Source organism: Loxodonta africana, chromosome X (genome assembly GCF_030014295.1).
Source record: "Loxodonta africana isolate mLoxAfr1 chromosome X, mLoxAfr1.hap2, whole genome shotgun sequence".
Taxonomy (NCBI): Eukaryota; Metazoa; Chordata; class Mammalia; order Proboscidea; family Elephantidae; genus Loxodonta; species Loxodonta africana.
Genome location: NC_087369.1, coordinates 26,610,329 through 26,627,322, shown reverse-complemented (window position 1 = coordinate 26,627,322; position 16,994 = coordinate 26,610,329). Strand labels below are relative to the sequence as shown.

Here is a 16,994-nt window from a genome sequence, read left to right as displayed (position 1 = left end):
GACCACTGTGTGTTTCTCCCCCAGAGGCTGGGGGCTCCAACTGTGATCTTTCCGTTAGCAGCCGAGCGCCTAACCACTGCGCCACCAGGGCTCCTTCTAAGGCTGATGCCAAAAACCCACTGCCATCGAGTTGATTCCAACTCATTGTGACCCCACAAGGTTTCTAAGGCTGTAAATATGTATAGAAGCAGACTGCCATATCCTTCTCCCACGGAGCTGCTGGTGGTTTCAAACTGCCGATCTTTAGGTTAGCAGTCAATTGCTTTAACCACTGAGCTACCAGGGCTCCTTCTAAGGCTGATAGTGAAGGATACTTACTAACCCCATTTGAACATTTAGTAACCTGAGATCTAGAAAGGATAAGAGATGTAGAAAAGATGAATTCTGCTAGACTGGATTTTGAATTTTATGACTTTCTCCTCTTGATTTTGTAGTCTGATGTGTAGTGACTGGACCTTAACCCAGGCAACAGAAGTGTGTGCCTGAGTACGTGTATGTATGTATGTGTGTTTATATATGTGTATGAGTACATGTGTGTACGTATAGGTGTGTGTGTATATGTGTGTGTGTGCAAGCACACATGAATCACACTTGGGTTAATAAGAACAATGATGTAGTACAAGAATTGGAACTGACCATTCAAACCTTATATAATTCAGTCCTCTTGGTTCTTCTCCTCTCTCTTCCTTCTCTGTCTGTTCATTTTATTTCTGATTAGTAATTTTCACTGAAGGGTGGAATAGGGAAATAAAGATATGAAAGTTGCGTTAGGTAGTGTGGAGAATACTTTTAATAAAAACCACAGTTGTAATTAGCACCGAAATGAAATTCTGAATTGCCAGTGGATTTCAGCTTGCTTCACTCTCCTGATCCCTCGTTCCCTTAAAAAAAAAAAAAACTGAGTCTGATTATGCTGTGCTCCTTTTGTCTTACTGAAGACGCCAGGTCTGCACCCTTGTGATTGTGAGCAGGGTCTGGACTGGGAATAGCATTTCACACGTTTGTCTGTTTCAGTCTGCAGTGATGACCTCACCCACAAATTCAAGGGTTTCACTGTGATGAATGAAGCAGAAAGATACGAAGCTCTCAGACACTGTCGCTATGTGGACGAAGTCATCAGAGATGCTCCATGGACACTCACACCTGAGTTTCTGGAAAAACACAAGGTACTTCTCATTCATCCACATTCTCTAAGTAGCCTGATAGGGAATCTAGGTCCTGCAGTCTACTCTGAAGAAAACCCAAAGAGTCTTCAGATTCTTAAAAGAGGCAACCTTAGGAACCGTTGTGTGGCATCATCACTTGATGCAGTACGCTCTTCCACACATGCCTGGGGACTACAGTCCTTTCACTTCCTCCAGTGTGTGTTCTGGAGGTAGACCACCTAGGTCCACATGTTGCCTCTATCCCTCCCTAACTGTGGGACCTTGAGCAGGATATTGAACCCCTCTGTGCTCACTTATTTCACCTGTAAAATGGAATGATAATAGTCCCTTCCTCAGAGGCTGTGTTGAGGATCTAATGAGATAAAATGTAAGCAAAGCACTTAGAACACTGGCACCATAGCAAGAGCTTCAAAAATGCTAGCCACCACCATTGTCATCATCATCATCATTATCCTCATTGGTGCTTATAGGTTCACTGGCATCATTTTTCATGGAACAAATGAATAGATATCTTAGCCCGAAGGTCAGGGGTCAGCCTTCAAGGAACAAACTTTATCTCTATGATTATGTGGCTCTGAGAAACAGCTCATACTGACATAAGATTTTATTAGTTGAAAACATGAGAAATTCTTTTGATCTGCATCAAATTATGTGCTTTGTGTCTCCCGACCAGCCCCACATTAGGAGCTATTCTTTCCTTTCATAAGCAGTACAAAAAAATAAGATTAAGCTGTTCAAAGAGTTTTCTTTTCTATTTTTAAACCCATGGTGCGGAAGAGAATAGAGAACACTGATAAATGTGCATGGGTAATAGCAGAGGAGACAATTTCCCAGCAAGAATGAAAAGAAAGAGGAAAAACTACAATATGATTTGCATCCAGCAATCACCAACACATTTTTACTAAGCGTCTATTGTACACACAACTTCTGCTAGGCATGATGGGAGATGCTAATAACAATATGATGGCTGTCATTTATTAAATATTTACCACATGCCCAGTACTGTGCTAAGTGCTTGACTATTACATGATCACATTCAACCTCATGGCTACCCTGAGAAGTAACTGTTATTATTATTATACATTGGAAAGGAGGAGGATCTAAATTTGAGTAATAAAAAATTGAATAATAATAATTAACATTTATTGTGTACCAGTTATTATTTTAAGCACTTATATATATATATATATATTATGGAGCCCTGGTGGCACAATGGTTAAGAGTTCGGCTGCTAACAAAAGGTTGGCAGTTCAAATCCACCGGCCGCTCCTCGGAAATCCTATGAGGCGGTTCTACTCTGTCCTATAGGGTCGCTATGAGTCAGAATCGACTCGACAGCAATGGGTATGTATGCATGTATATTATATAATTTGATCCAGTGGTTCTCAACCAGATGTGAAATTGCCTCCCCAGAGGAGATTTGGCATTGTTTAGAGACATTTTTGGTTGTCACAACTAGGGGGGTGCTACTGGCATCTAGTGGGTAAAGACCGGGGTGCTGCTTAGCATCTTATCATGCACAGGACAGCCCCCACACCAAAGAATTATCTGGCACCAAATGTCACTAGCACTGAGGCTGAGAATCTCTGCTTTAATCCTTACTACAACTTATGAGTTATATAGTTAGTAAATGGTGGAACAGGAACCATACCAAAGCAATCTAAACTACTACTGTAAACTACCTCTCAAGGTGGAGTTAAGCCTCATTATAAAGAGCTTTGAAAACCAGGCAAGGAGTTTTTATATGGGATTGGTTGGGTTAGTAGGGAACAGGGAACCAGTGAAGATCAACAGGCACAAGGGTGACAAGAAGGAAACTGTTTAAAGAGGACTCCCCATGTGATAGCAGGCTGGCTTAGAGGGGAGAAAGCCTACAATGAGGAAGGTTAGATACAAGTTGGTGGAAATAATATGGGTGACAGCCTGGGACCTGGATTTGGTATAGCAGCAATGAGAGGAAGTGATGGATGTGCACACACGTGTACACACACACACACACACACACTCACAACAATGGACCTTGTGACTGATCAGTGTGTTATGGAAGGAAGTTGGGAGACAAGGCCAATTCCAAGGTTTTGGGTTGAGGAAAAGTGGAGATGCCATTGGCAGTGGGCACCAGTTTACAGAAAGATGAACTAAAGTCTGGATAGGTTGACTTTAAAGTGACAGCAAGAGGTGGTGACAGAGAAAAGGGTTGCAGTGCAAATTCAGAAAGCCTGGTCTGGTTCCCCAACTGCCCATCCCCTGTCCGAAACCACTAATAAGCTGTGTTACCTTGGACAAATCTAACAAGATTCCTTGTTTCAGCAGTCTTATCTTCCAGCTGAAATAGTAATATGTGATTGTGAGGATCAAATGAGAAGAGAGACATGTAGTTCATTTTCACAGTATAAAATATGACCTAAGCCTCAGGGGCCTATTGCCATCAATGGGACAGGAAATGGAGATTTGGGTTCCTCATCCTAGCAGAGGTGATTAAAATCTAAAGAATGAATGAGTTCTCTGAAGGAGAACGTTTAACAGGAGGCCAAGAGAACCCACTGTAAGAGGCAGGAGAAGAAAGAGGGACCAGAAAGGAGAGGAAACAAACATTCATTCTTCTAGCTTCCATTATCTCATGAAATGGAGACAGTGGGAAATACCTTTCAGGCAAGGATTCAGACACACAATATCCATTTAACACACAAATGCCTTATTTCAAAAAGGCATTTTGGGGCGCCACACCTGTTGCCATCCAGTCGATTCCGACTCATTTAAATCCATCTCACTGGCGACGTCACTCTTCTCTCTCTTAACAGATTGACTTTGTGGCCCACGATGACATTCCGTATTCCTCTGCTGGCTCTGATGATGTTTACAAGCATATAAAGGAAGCAGGTGAGGAGTTCTCCTGTGCTCACCTGTCCACTGCTTCATAGTTGTCGGGTTTAATAAGAGACATGTGCCCTAGAGCTGCAACAAATACATACAGGGCATAGGAATTTCAGGTGTCTTCCGAGAAGCCTCTACAAGCCTTTGTTGACATATGCGAAGACACCATTTGGGCATTTATATAGGAATTAACCTGAGCACCAAAGTACTCAACTTCAGGTTTGAGGCTCGATTCTAGGGTTCATCAGACCAAAATCACAGGACCCTATTGGTTAAAGAACAATTACTTTCCTTATTCACAATTAAGTCTTCGCAATGAAATGATAGTAATATCCTCAGGTACCACACGTGGAGGCAAAGATAGAATGGGTAAACATTTACAGAATCAAGTAAAGTATTTCCTTCCTGAAACTCATAAGTGATGTCCTAGGAGGCAAATGTGTGCCCGAGCTTCTGGAAGCTGACACAGACACCTTTGTCACTAAGCATTTCTGTTAAGGTCAGAGTTTGGGGAAGGAATGGGCTGGAATTGATATTTTGGCTAAAGATAGGTGCGGGAGTAGATTTTTAATGGTTTTGTTTATTTTCTGCTTTTTTATTGTCTACTATACACTTAATCTATAGGCACTGTATGTACATCCACATATCCCTTCATATGTACATCAAACCATTATCTGGCATGGTACAGATACTCTAGCGAGTTACCTTATGTTTTACTTCGGGACGTCAAGACGTCTAATACATCCATTATACTAGAGCTGCCCCTCTTGCCATCTGCCATCAGTGCCACCTTCCCCCATTCCTTGGAGCCTGTGGAACTCCACCCATGGAGCTCCCATTATTCTCTCCCTCAGCCTTTTCCTGCTACTCATGGACTTTCAGGCTCTTGAGGTAGGATGGGCTCCTAAGGGTCACCAAACCCAGTCTCCCATCCCCTCCTTGGCATCATTGTGGGGTATCAAGATCTGCTTGGCCATGTCCCGCTCCCTCCGCCATGGTAGCCCTCTGACATCAGCCATCTTCTCCATCTGTTCCCCAACCACCTTCCCCTTTGGCCTGTCCTGGTCTTAGCCTCTGCTGCAGGATTCCTTTCCCTGTGCTACAGTGATCCACCCAGCAATCATCTTGATCTGAAATCTCACCTACTTTCTGTGTTCCTCTAGAGGGTCTTCAGGAAAGTTTAACATGTCCTCCATAACCTGGAGAGCAAGGGAAACACAGGCAGTGGGAGGGGAGGGAGCCACATCACGCCCTGTCTGACCTGCCTGCTGTCAGGAACACTCACTCTACTGAGGTCTCCTCTTGTTGGCACAGAACCAAAACTCCTGGTGGGAAACAGAATGCAAGCCCCTATGCTTTGGGCTTTCTAAAGGGGTCTTCCCCCCACCTCTGCCCCTGGGATTTGGATCTTATTTGGGGCGGGGGACAGGCTCCACTTACACTCACCTCCTGATCCCTCACCAGGGTTTTTCCCTCAGCCCTAGGAGGGACTTTTTTCCTGGAGGGCAAAAACTACCCCTTTGTTAATTCTGTGTCTTCCCCACTCCAGGGCTTATACTGTATCCCGAGTCCGGTCAGCCTCTGGTTCTTAATAATTAAAGGGACACTTCTGGGATTTATAAAACCCTTTTTTGTTCTCGTCAAAGTCTAGCTCTTTCAAGTGAAAGTCTTGTTTTTTTTTTAACTGACCTTTAGAAAGAGACTGTTTTAGATGTCAAAAGCTGAACATGGTTTCCTGTAGACTCCATTGCATCTACCTCCCCCTGAAGTGACGGAGGTCTCAGTGTCAGTGGGGACAGGCCTCAGGGCAGCCAGACTCGCCAGAAATGAAGATGACTTTGGATGATATTTCAGAAAAAGATTCTGTTGTCTGTAATGTACTTATTATCCCTGATGATGGTTTTGTTGATGCACATCCTTTGGCGCTAGCTGGGGAAGCTCCATGTTACCCCAGCAGGGCTGGTGGCTGAGTCTGTCCCATCCTCTTAGAAAGGCCCCCCTCAGGGGTCAGGAGCGTTAGACAAGAATAGCAGGCCTGTAAGTCTCAAGTTCCAATCTTGTTTTTTGAAGGCGTTCTAAGAAAGGAAACCCCATACACTCCAGACTTGGAAGGCTGCTGAGGACCGCTGTCAGGGGAGGGATGGGGGTGAAAAAACTAGCTGAGGTGTAAGCTACGTTGAGATGAGTTATGGCATGGGGCGATTAACATCCTTTTAAGTCTTCCTAAAATCTGAGCGGTGAGTCAGCTGCTCCTTCCCTAAAATGGCCATGAAGGAGCTGGTGTAGACCAGTGCTTGTCAAACTTTAATGGACGACAGATTGCCTCTGGGGTCTTGATAAAATGCAGATTCAGATTAGCAGGTCTAGTGGGATTCGAGATTCCCATATTTAACAAACTCCCAGGTTGTTAGATGCTGCAGGTCCCTAGACCTCATACAGAATGGTAAAGATCTAGACCAGAGATCCTGGCTCAGCTGATGTACCCCCAGGGTTAATTGAATGGGTGTTTCCTGGGGTGATCATTCCTCAGCTAACTTGTAGTATAGGAACAAAGCGTTTGGTAGTTATCTTATCTCTGGGTGAGTGGCCTCTGGTGATCTAAGAATAAGTTGCTTTCCTGATTTTAGGGAGCAAAATGTCAGGTTCCAGTTGTTTAGGTATAGGAACAGGTCCAACATTCTTCCAACTCTAAGAAATCCACCATCCCTATTCTGGTAACCTATTGTTGCATGATAAATTACTCCTAAACTTAGCAACTTAAAAGAGCCATCGTCATTTGCTCATGATTTTATGCATCAAGAGTCCAGCTAGGGCTTTGTTTGAGGTTCTTGGGTAGTTCTTGCTAGGGGTTTCTCAAACAATTATAGTCAGATACTGGCTGGGGCTGCAGTCATCTGAAGGCTCGACTGGGCTGGCGGGTCCTGGAAGGTACATTTACATGGCTGGCTGCTGATGGTGTTTTGTCAGCAGGGAGCTCAGTTGGGGTTGTCATTGGAGCATCTATACATGGCCTCTCCATGTGGCTTTGGCTTCTCACAGCATGACAACTGGGTTCCAAGAAGGAGCATCCTGAGAGGGAGCTTTCAGAGAGCAAGCTTCTTCTGACCTAGACTTGGAAGTCACGCAGTGTCACTTATGCCACATTCTGTTTGTTACCAGCAAGTCACTAAGGCCAGCCCAGATTCAAGGGGAAGGGAATTGTGGCCATCTTTAATCCACCCCTGTCCCCATTTCTAAATTGAATTAGTCAGCTGGTATTTTACTTACTATATATGACTAATCATAGGCACAAAGATACTTCTTTGTGGTCCTTTAATTGGCTCTGCTGATTTCTCACCAGGAGGGGGATTCACAGTGGAGATGTGTTTGGGGCCCAGGTAGAGAAGGCCAGAGTATTCATTGTGGGAGAAAGATGCTCAGAAATTGCCTGAGTAACCGCATTTGGCTTTATACTCTAATCGTGATTTATTTCAAAAGTCAAAAATCACTTCAAATGAAGCCAGAGATATCAAGGGCGTGAATTTTATAGCACTCTGTTCTACTTGTCAGAGCTACATGTCAAGCTCCTCTAGCAAAGCTAGATGAAAAGCTGGAGCTCAAATTAAATAGACTGTAAGGTCCACATTACTCATCATCATTCTAATATTGCCTACTACTGTTGAAAGTTTCCTTCATTAACATGTGCTTTGCTGCTGCTTAAAATAGCTCCATAACCAAATGCTGCAATTCTGAAAGGCATGATAAAAAAGGTTCTCTGATCATGCTCATTACTGAATATTTTTAGCAGAGCAATAATTAGGATTTGGAGGAAGCTGGGTGCCTCATTATATCAGCAGAGGGCTTGGCTTCTTTCAGAGACCTACCTCCCAACCAGCCAAAGCAAATCTCTCCCCAACACCAACCCCAATTCCACTTTGTTATTCAGTCACGGAGACCTTCCCTGACTTCATAGAAAGGATAAGCTCATGTCATAAGTGTCTAAATGACTTGTTAAAACCATTTAGTTAGTAGCTAGAAAATCTTATTAATATTTCAGCAGGCAGGGGTGCAGGTGAAATACCTGCCTGCTGAAAGATGGGATAGAGTTCCCCTACCCCTGGAAAGCTTCCCACTGGTCTCATCAAGGTGGGGTGTTGTCAGGGTTCCCATGCCCATCACTCAGGGTTCCCACACTCACCAGAGCCTCCTGCACAGCTAGGTCAGTCTGGGTGCTATTTATGTCCATGCATTTGGATGTTTGCATTCTTTGCCTTCCATTTGGTTTCCCATGTCTGATTCCGGCTTCCTAGAAGGTGATAAAAGAAATTTTTGCCACATAACAGTAGAAATTGGATGCTTTGTTTCTTTAACATCAGTACCACCACCCTGCTGCTGACACAAACTGTGAGTGTACAGATGATCGAAATAAATCTCCAAAGGGACACCCTAGTGGGGGCTACACGACTGAAAAATTCACAAATGTCAATAGAATCAAAGAGAACTGGATTTGAAAGGGCACGTAGAGATCAATATTCATCTAGTCATTCATTCAATAAACATTCCTATAGTGCCTGTTTGTCATCTGGTGCTGAGAATATAGAAGAGAACAAGACAGGTCCATTTCCTTCCCTCATGCAGCTTGTAGTCAAATGGGGAAGATGGTTATTGAACAAGTTGTTTTATAAAGACTTGGAGTATTTGAAGGAAAAGAGCAGTAGGCCATTGCGAGGGAATAACTTACAGGAAGACTTCATCTGGAGTTGAGAGATTTCCTTGAGGAAGTGACACCAAAGCTGAAACCCAAGGGATGACCAAGAGTTGACCAGGTAGAGTATGTGTGTCTGTGGCAGAGTGAGATGACGGGAGGCAGCCCTTCCAGGACACTGCAGAAGTCCAGGGTGGCTGGGCCGAGGCAGGACCAGCCTATTGCCTAGTTCCAGTGGGCAACAATGAGAATGGTGCCCTCTGCAGTTATGCAGCACAGGGGCCTTGGTTTAGGGAGTGAAGGGGATGGGGTCTTAGAGGAGACTAGAGAGAAGCACAGGGAAGAACTAATGCAAGCTGTTGCAGAGTGAAGTTAAGGGTTCGAATCTAAATCCAGAGGACAGTAGAAACCCTGTGGAGGGTTCCAAGCAGGGCATCTGAGTTGCATTTAGAAAAATCACTCTGACCACTGTCTGCCAGAAGGGGGACAAAAACGGCATCACTGGAGTCTGGTTTTGAGGCTATTGCTGTAATCTTTGAACAAGATGGTGTTGGATTGGTTTAGGATGGAGGATGGAGCAAAGTGGATGAATTGGGGAGACACTTAAGAAGTAGATTGGTGATTTGGAAATTGACTGGATGTGGGGAGTGAGGGAGAAGGAAGTGGCAGGGATGATTCTCAGGTCATTTTGTTTAGCCACAACATTTCTCAGCTGAGGAAACTGAGGTTAAATAGCTTGCCTTCTTAAGTTATTTGAGCGACTTTCCCAAGTCTCCAAAGAGAGACCCCAGCTCCCTCGTCCCCAGTCTGTCTATCACACTGACCTATACCTGGTGTCTCTGACTGAGGGGCTGTAATGATATGGGGCGGAAAGGTCTCAATTACCAACGTGGTATTTCGGTTGATAACAGACGTAAGAGCATAAACCCAATTCATGTTTTTGTTAATATTTGTGACTTCTTTACAGCCCCATATTGGTACACCAAATACATGTCTGAGGGCTTTAAAGAAGCTCTATTAGGACTTGGGATTCTCTGTGCTTGTTTATTTTTACTCAACCCCACATATTCTCGATGAAAGAGCCTTTGAGTGGTGAAATCACCATGCAGAGTAGACTGTAATTCGGGAGATAAAATCATCTAGCACCCCACTGGCATGTTTTTAGATCAGGGGCAACAAAAATGGTCTACGTTTTCTTCTTTTCCTGCTATGATGTGATACAGACTTCCTTGGGGGGAGAAGGGGTATTGCCATGATCTGACTCATTGACTCAGTTGTTATCCCTCCTTCATTCACTTGCTCAGTCAATTTGCATTTAGCAAGCACCGCCCATGTGCTAGACACAGGGACACTGAGCTAGGTGCTAGAGATGCAAAGGCAATTAAGGCATAACCCGTGCTTTCAAAACGTTCACTTCCTACAAGCAAAGAGACATAAAAAATTCTTTCACTTCCTACAAGCAAAGAGACATAAAAAATTCTTTGGTTAATGGAAGACAAATTTATGTCCTCTACGTTGTGGATTCTGCCTGGTGACATTAGGAAAGACTTGCCAGAGGCATAACCTTGAAGTTGGACCTTGCAGGATGGGAGGAACTTTGCAGCTGATGTGGGCAGGAAGGGGTGTCCAGGGCAGAAAAGGAAGGGCTTGGCATGAGCAAATGTCAGGAGCTGGGAGAGTGCCTGGTGTATCTGGGGAACGTGTCCAGGATGGTGAACACGCAGTGCTTCCATAGGGAGGAGGGTACAGCACTGAAGCTGAAAGAGTCAGCTGGGTCCAGGGGTGGAATCAACTGGGGCTTCACTGGCACTTGGTTGCAACTTTGTCCTGGAAAGGGGTGCCATTAAGGAAATGGTTCAACCCAGGCGATCTTAGTTTTTCCCTTTTTATCTCCTCTTTCCTATTTGAACAGGAATGTTTGTTCCAACGCAGAGAACAGAAGGCATCTCAACATCAGACATCATCACCAGAATTGTCCGTGACTATGACGTTTATGCTCGACGCAATCTCCAGAGAGGGTACACGGCCAAGGAGCTGAATGTCAGTTTTATAAATGTAAGTGTGCCGCCCCACACCCTCTGAGGACCACCACATCACACCATCACCACCACCACTGACGCTTATCCAGTGCCTAATAAAAAAAAAAAAACTGTATGCCATCCAGTGTTCTAAACATGTTCCATTTATTGTTTCCTTTAACCCACATAACAACCCAATGATGTTTTATTATCCCCATTTTACAGACGAGTAAACAAGTGTCCAAAGGGGTAACATAAGTTAGCCAAGGAACACAAATTGTGAGGTTCACATTTGATAAAGGAACTGCCTCACTCCCCTCCCCTTACCCCAACCTCCCTATTCAGAGTTCTCAAGATTCAGATGAAGGGTTTCTGGGAGATCTATGCCTTGTGCAAGGCAAAAGTTATCTTCTGCTCAAAAAGGAATAGAGAAGGGCAGAGGTAATGAAAAGCTCAAATCAGAGAAAATGCTTTCTGGTTTTAATGTTTTTTTTTTCAATTTCATTTTATGAAGGCCTTACAGATGCTCATGAGAAACCTTAACCGCCGTTTTTTATTGCCAAGCGAAATTACAGCTGCTTAAATAAAGTCTAAAGTCTTTGGCTTCCTTTTGTATTTCTGCCATATTGTTCCCACAGAGCTGCTGTTAGTTTAATAATAGAGTAACTGTTAAAACAATCTTTAAAATAAGCAAAACAAGCTGTTAAAAACCAAAAAGGGCAGCCGCAGTTGCTGAAGGTGATGTTAGTGAGTCTGGACGACTGTATTTGCCTGGGCGCCGAGGTACTGCTATCTTTGATTAAAACAAGAACTCTCCACCCGTACAGAATTGCAACCTGAAAAAAATGGATACTGTATGTGCAAAGGGCGGTTTGTCTAGAAAACCAGACACTTACAATTATGTGCAACCATAATGACCCAGCGGCTTACACAATTGATCATCGGAAACTTCGAAATAGGAAGGGGCCATTAATTGTAGAGTCAGTGGTTATTAGTTGTCCTTGAGAGCCAGAGAGCCCTGAGACTCCAGGCTTTGAGGTTTCGTACCAGCCAGGCAACAAAACAGAAAATGCTGGGCTCGAGTGTCACCCAAACAAGTGGCTGAAAAGAATTCAGTCATCGTGATTATTTGGTATCTCATAGAGAATAAAGCCCTGGTTATTTCAATAAATTAAAGTGTCTGTTTTTTAAATTGAATTCAGTCAACCATCCAAGCATGGCGAGCCATTTCCAAAAGTGATTGCTCACTCTCTTTAAACGGTCTGTAGATAAGCCACTTAGCTCAAGGAACCGTGTCATTCAGTGTGGATGTGCTTGTTGCCTTTTTGTGACAACAAACCTGGCTGCAGCTCAGGGATGAAATCAAATGTGTTGGATGGGTGTGTATATGAATCATGGAACCTTAGAGTTGGCAGGGACCTGATGGGGGTCAGTCACCCAGTCCAATTCCCTTGATTTAGAGAAGAGGAAAACTGGGCTCAGAGAAGGCAGCTGGCCAAGATCCCTCAAGTCAAATAGAGATGGAGGCACCAGCAGCCTCCCAATCTCCCAACCCTCAGTCTAGTGCTCATTCTACTCAATCTTGCCCCTGAGAACTGTACATAACTATTTCCAGTGCAGAATAAACTATGGCAGTGAACAATATAAGGACGACAGCCAACATTGATCAAAGCTTATCACGCGCTGATCTAAGTGTTTTACTTGGATTATCTCATTTAATCTTCATGGTAAGGTTATGGGGTAGGTGTAATGACTATTTCCAACATATAGGTGAGGAAACACAGAGCTTGAACAACTCACCCAAGTTCACATGTAAGTTGTGGAAGACTGAGTGACTTCCCATAGCACACCTGTGTGTGTGTGTGTATATATATATATATACATGGTAACAAGGATCCCTGGTGGTGCAGTGGTTAAGCGCTTGACTGCTAACCAAAAGGTCGGTGGTTCAAACCCATCAGCTGCTCCGTGGAAGAAAGATGTGGCAATCTGCTTCCGTAAAGATTACAGCCTTGGAAATCCTATGGGACAGTTCTAACTCTGTCCCATAAGTTGTTATAAGTCAGAATCGACTCGATGGCATACAACAACATGTTGGTAACACATATAGCTCACATCCCACCCTGACTGAGGCCTCAGTAAGATTTGGAAGGTTTGAGTCAAGGAATCCTGACCCAGTTTTACAATATTCCAGATGTCTCAAAAATTGTGATGAACTTTAGTCCCATAAAGTAAAGAAAAATGTTAAGCTTTATTTACCCCTTTAGGGGGAAAAAAAATCATGATTTCCCAGAGGAAGACCCTTTGTCTCATGTTATTTTCATGGTTTTGATACAACCCTTATTAGGTGACACAGACTAAACGCCTCTGCCATTTAATAGTAATGAAACAGTCAATACACCTCGAGTGTTTACTAAATGCCAGGCTTTGTGACAAGTACTTTACATGCATTATCTAATTGTCACAGCACCCCTTTGGAGGTAGGTATGATAATTTTTTTTTTATGATAATTATCCCCGTTTAATGAATGATGAAACTGAGGTTTAGAGGCGACATCTGACTTGTTCAACATATGATGGCTTCCAGGCACGAAGGTGCTGCATAAAGACTATAAGAATAACAAAATCCCAGTCCAGAGATGCTATCAGAGTAAAAGCTTTCTTGATCACCAAGGAAATAGGTGCAATTCAATTATTCTAATGGAAAATATCATTAAAATAAAAATTTCAGTCTAACACATGGGTTCTAAGGCCCAGCCAATGGCCCACTTATTTCAAGCAATATTCGTTTTAACAGTGTTCCAATAAAGAGACAACTCAGGTAGCCTCTGACTGGCCATTCTGCGTAAAATTCACTTATGTCCAGGTCCCAGCAGGATTGAGTGGAGATATTTGCCCAATATCTACCCATAATAAAGGGTAAATACATATTTTTGATTCCTCTCTTAAATAAGTGAATTCAACTCATAGAGGTTTAAAAGAAAGAGAACATTAAAACCACTTGTACTTTCCCTTCTATACCCAAATAAGCTAATGACAAATGACTTTCCCTACAAATTGCCTTCCCCTTAATTAGGAAATGGCAACATCCTGACTCTTCAGGTTAGGAACAAATACAAGTTGAAATAAAATGTGATCATTAGTGTGAATGATTATGAATGATCTCATGCCCTCTTGGATAAATCCATTTCTTTTTCCTTCAATTTTTGACCAGGAGAAGAAGTACCGTTTCCAGAACCAGGTAGATAAGATGAAGGAAAAGGTAAAAAACGTGGAGGAACGATCAAAGGAATTTGTTAATAGAGTGGAAGAAAAGAGTCATGATCTAATTCAAAAGTGGGAAGAAAAGTCAAGGGAATTCATTGGCAACTTCCTAGAACTGTTTGGACCGGATGGAGCATGGGTATGTAATTATTTCACTTGGCCCCACAATGTTTTCAATTTCTTTTCCTTTTCAGGGAGCCACTCAAGGGTGTCACTTATCTTAGTCCGGTGTGCAGGCTCTGCTTTGGCCATAAGCCTGACTGACTTTAAGTCCATGTCAATTCCTTATTGAGTTTCTGCTTTCCCCCCTCAATATTGCACCCAGCAGAACCCAAAGCCAGCTCTGGTCTTTTTTCCTAGTTCTTGTCCAGAGCTTGGAAGCCAATTTGGTCCTCATTGAATGTCAATTATTACAGGGGTTGGTTCCATAAATCACACCTATCTCCCCAGTTGGAGGTGATGCAGAGCATGGGGGTAAGGGTGAAATGGGTCACTGGCAGTGTGGAGTTTGGGTTGCAAGACATGGACAACAGGCTCTTGGACCAACCACTGGCATTTATGTTTAGGGGAGGAAGACACAAACGTAGCTGCCTTGGTCTTCTTCTGTTGTCAGGAACCATTCTCTTTCACTTGTTGGAAGATAGAGAAGAGGTGGGATTTTGCCCCGCATCTGTGCCTTGATTTCCCCCTACTTTTCCATGGCATGCAAGTGTTGGGATAAGACACAAAAGCCTTAGGGACTGAAGCCATGATCTAAATATTAAAGATAAAATGTACTGGGGGTCTCCTTGCCTAAATTCTACAGACAACTGAGTGATAACTATGGAAAGGAAAAAGAAAATTCTAGCAATCATCATGTACCCCTTTGGTATCCCTATTGTGCATGCATTTCCAGAGTAAATAACCAGTATTTTCACCAGAGTTGATGGGGCTCTATGGAAGAGATACTTTTAAAGCTAACTTTCCTTTTAAAACAAAAAGAGATGATTCTATTTGATTTCCTTGATTTTAAGTAGCCCAGATTTCCTATTATGACATGTGAAGTCTCTAACAAAATCTACTTTGAGTTAATTTTTTTTTATTGATGGGTTGTCACTCCTGCCTCTCTGCTCGTTTGAGCTCGTTCATTATAGGATTATCTAACGGTAAAACACTCAATTAGTAATAGAAAAAGAACAACGTTTGGAAGTTGGGAGAGATGCTTTGCTTAAAGCCTAGCGGCCTCTAAGTGATTATGGAGGTGGGTGCTGTAGACCAATCATATCCTATTGGCTGTCTAAGGAGGGTGAGAGGTTTGCAAGGGTGTGCTTGAGTCTTCAATGAGTACTAGAAAGAGCTGGCAAAAGGGTAAGGCCCAGGGACTGGGTTCCTTTTCATTTTCTCTGGGCCTGTTAAAATTTCAGCTCAGGTCAATTTAATTCATTTATTAAGTACCTACTCTATACACGACATTGTGGAAGAACACAAAGACAAATAAAGCCTAGGCCATATCCTCTGAGATTCCATGGTCTTGATAACATAAAGGCTGAAATTTCCCATCAACCTAGTGTGTATTTTAATAGTCCACACTGCTTACAATGAATTTTTAAGCTCTGAAGAAACAGCCAGTGATTTTTAATGAACCCATATAGGCACTCATCTGCTTACAGGGGTCCAGAAATGTGTCTCTGCTGAGAAGCCCCTGGTGTTATAACTCAAAGGGGTGGATATTTTCCCCAGTGGGAGTGAGCAAAGGCAGGGAAGACATATAATTTCATAAAACCTTTACAGATTCTAGTCTTTTCAGGCTCTCAGTGAAGGTGAAATAGTAGCCAGAATTGTTCTAGGGGAGTCTTTGGTGACAGTGAGCTGAGGTGAGTCTTAAGAAATGAAAACCCAGCTTAGAGACTGGAGGTTTTTTCTTTTCTAAAACTTGCTATTAGTGTCAAAACTGTTATTAACATTAATTTACTGTATCAGCCAGACTTAGACATTACTTTTTTTCTGTTGACATTAAAAGTACAGGAATAGTTACAAGGATGTTAAACGCCAAGATAAGTAATTTGCTTTTCATGAATATGCTATTATTATAATAATTCTTTATTTGTGGATTTGGGACTGGAACTCATTTCTTAAAATAGAGGGTCTGCATTACCTGCAAATACAGTACTGATGCAAATAAGCCAAACTTGGAAAGGCACAAAATAGGATTTCAAGTACAAATTTTGGCACAATGGGGGTTGGTATGTGTGGCATAGTGTGTAGCTTATAGTGGGTTCTCCATAAATAAATGTATGAATGAATGGAAGGATGGGTGTGTGATGAAGACCTATTCACAGAACCTTCCAGCATCTGCAAAATATATAAAAAATGTATGGTGAGGCCTAAATCCTCCACACACACACACACACACACACACACACATCCTTAGCCTTTTATTGTTTGTGTTGCTGCATATAAGGGATTGGTTGCAACTTGGTGTTTGGTGGATCAAATTCAGCAGGCTGACTTGATTTGCTTGGCCCTCAACAATGTTTCTAACTTTCTTTTAGGGAGGGCACAGTCCTACCATTCCCCGCTATCCCTTCCTTACCCAGCCTGATTCACATATTTATGCTGCCCACCTGGCCCCAGGGAGCACTTGCATTTGCTCCTCGTGTTGTAGAGTCTCTATGTCTCCCCAAAAGACCTCATATTTGATAGTAAGGACTGTGATGTAAAATCCAAACCCTTACACTCCATCTCTGAGTAGAAAGTGGTGATGATGATGGTGATGATGGTGATTTATTGTTTAGAAGTTGTGCAGCAGGTTTAACTCTTTTTCCAAAGTCCTTTCACATCTACTCTATCTATTTTAGCCACACAAGAAGGTTTTTCATAGTTGTTTTATGAAGAAACAAAGGCCTAGAAGAATTATGAAATTGTCCCATGATCTCACAGGAGTTTAGAAGCTCTGGGAAGGAGCCCAGGAGGAGGCTTCTTTCTCACAGATAAACCAAAAACCAAACCC

At 42.9% G+C, this 16,994-nt stretch overlaps 1 protein-coding gene across 2 annotated transcripts in view; it reads left to right on the top strand.

Moving 5' to 3' along the window:
• The window catches only part of PCYT1B (phosphate cytidylyltransferase 1B, choline), a 118,859-nt gene that overhangs the window by 82,603 nt on the left and 19,262 nt on the right, over window positions 1–16,994 (top strand). For both annotated transcript variants that reach the window (XM_023555143.2, XM_003416055.4), the window contains exons 4-7: window positions 1,015–1,166; window positions 3,968–4,046; window positions 10,637–10,779; window positions 13,956–14,144. In XM_023555143.2, coding sequence (XP_023410911.1) covers window positions 1,015–1,166; window positions 3,968–4,046; window positions 10,637–10,779; window positions 13,956–14,144 — 563 coding nt within the window. The remainder of the gene's footprint in view (window positions 1–1,014; window positions 1,167–3,967; window positions 4,047–10,636; window positions 10,780–13,955; window positions 14,145–16,994) is intronic.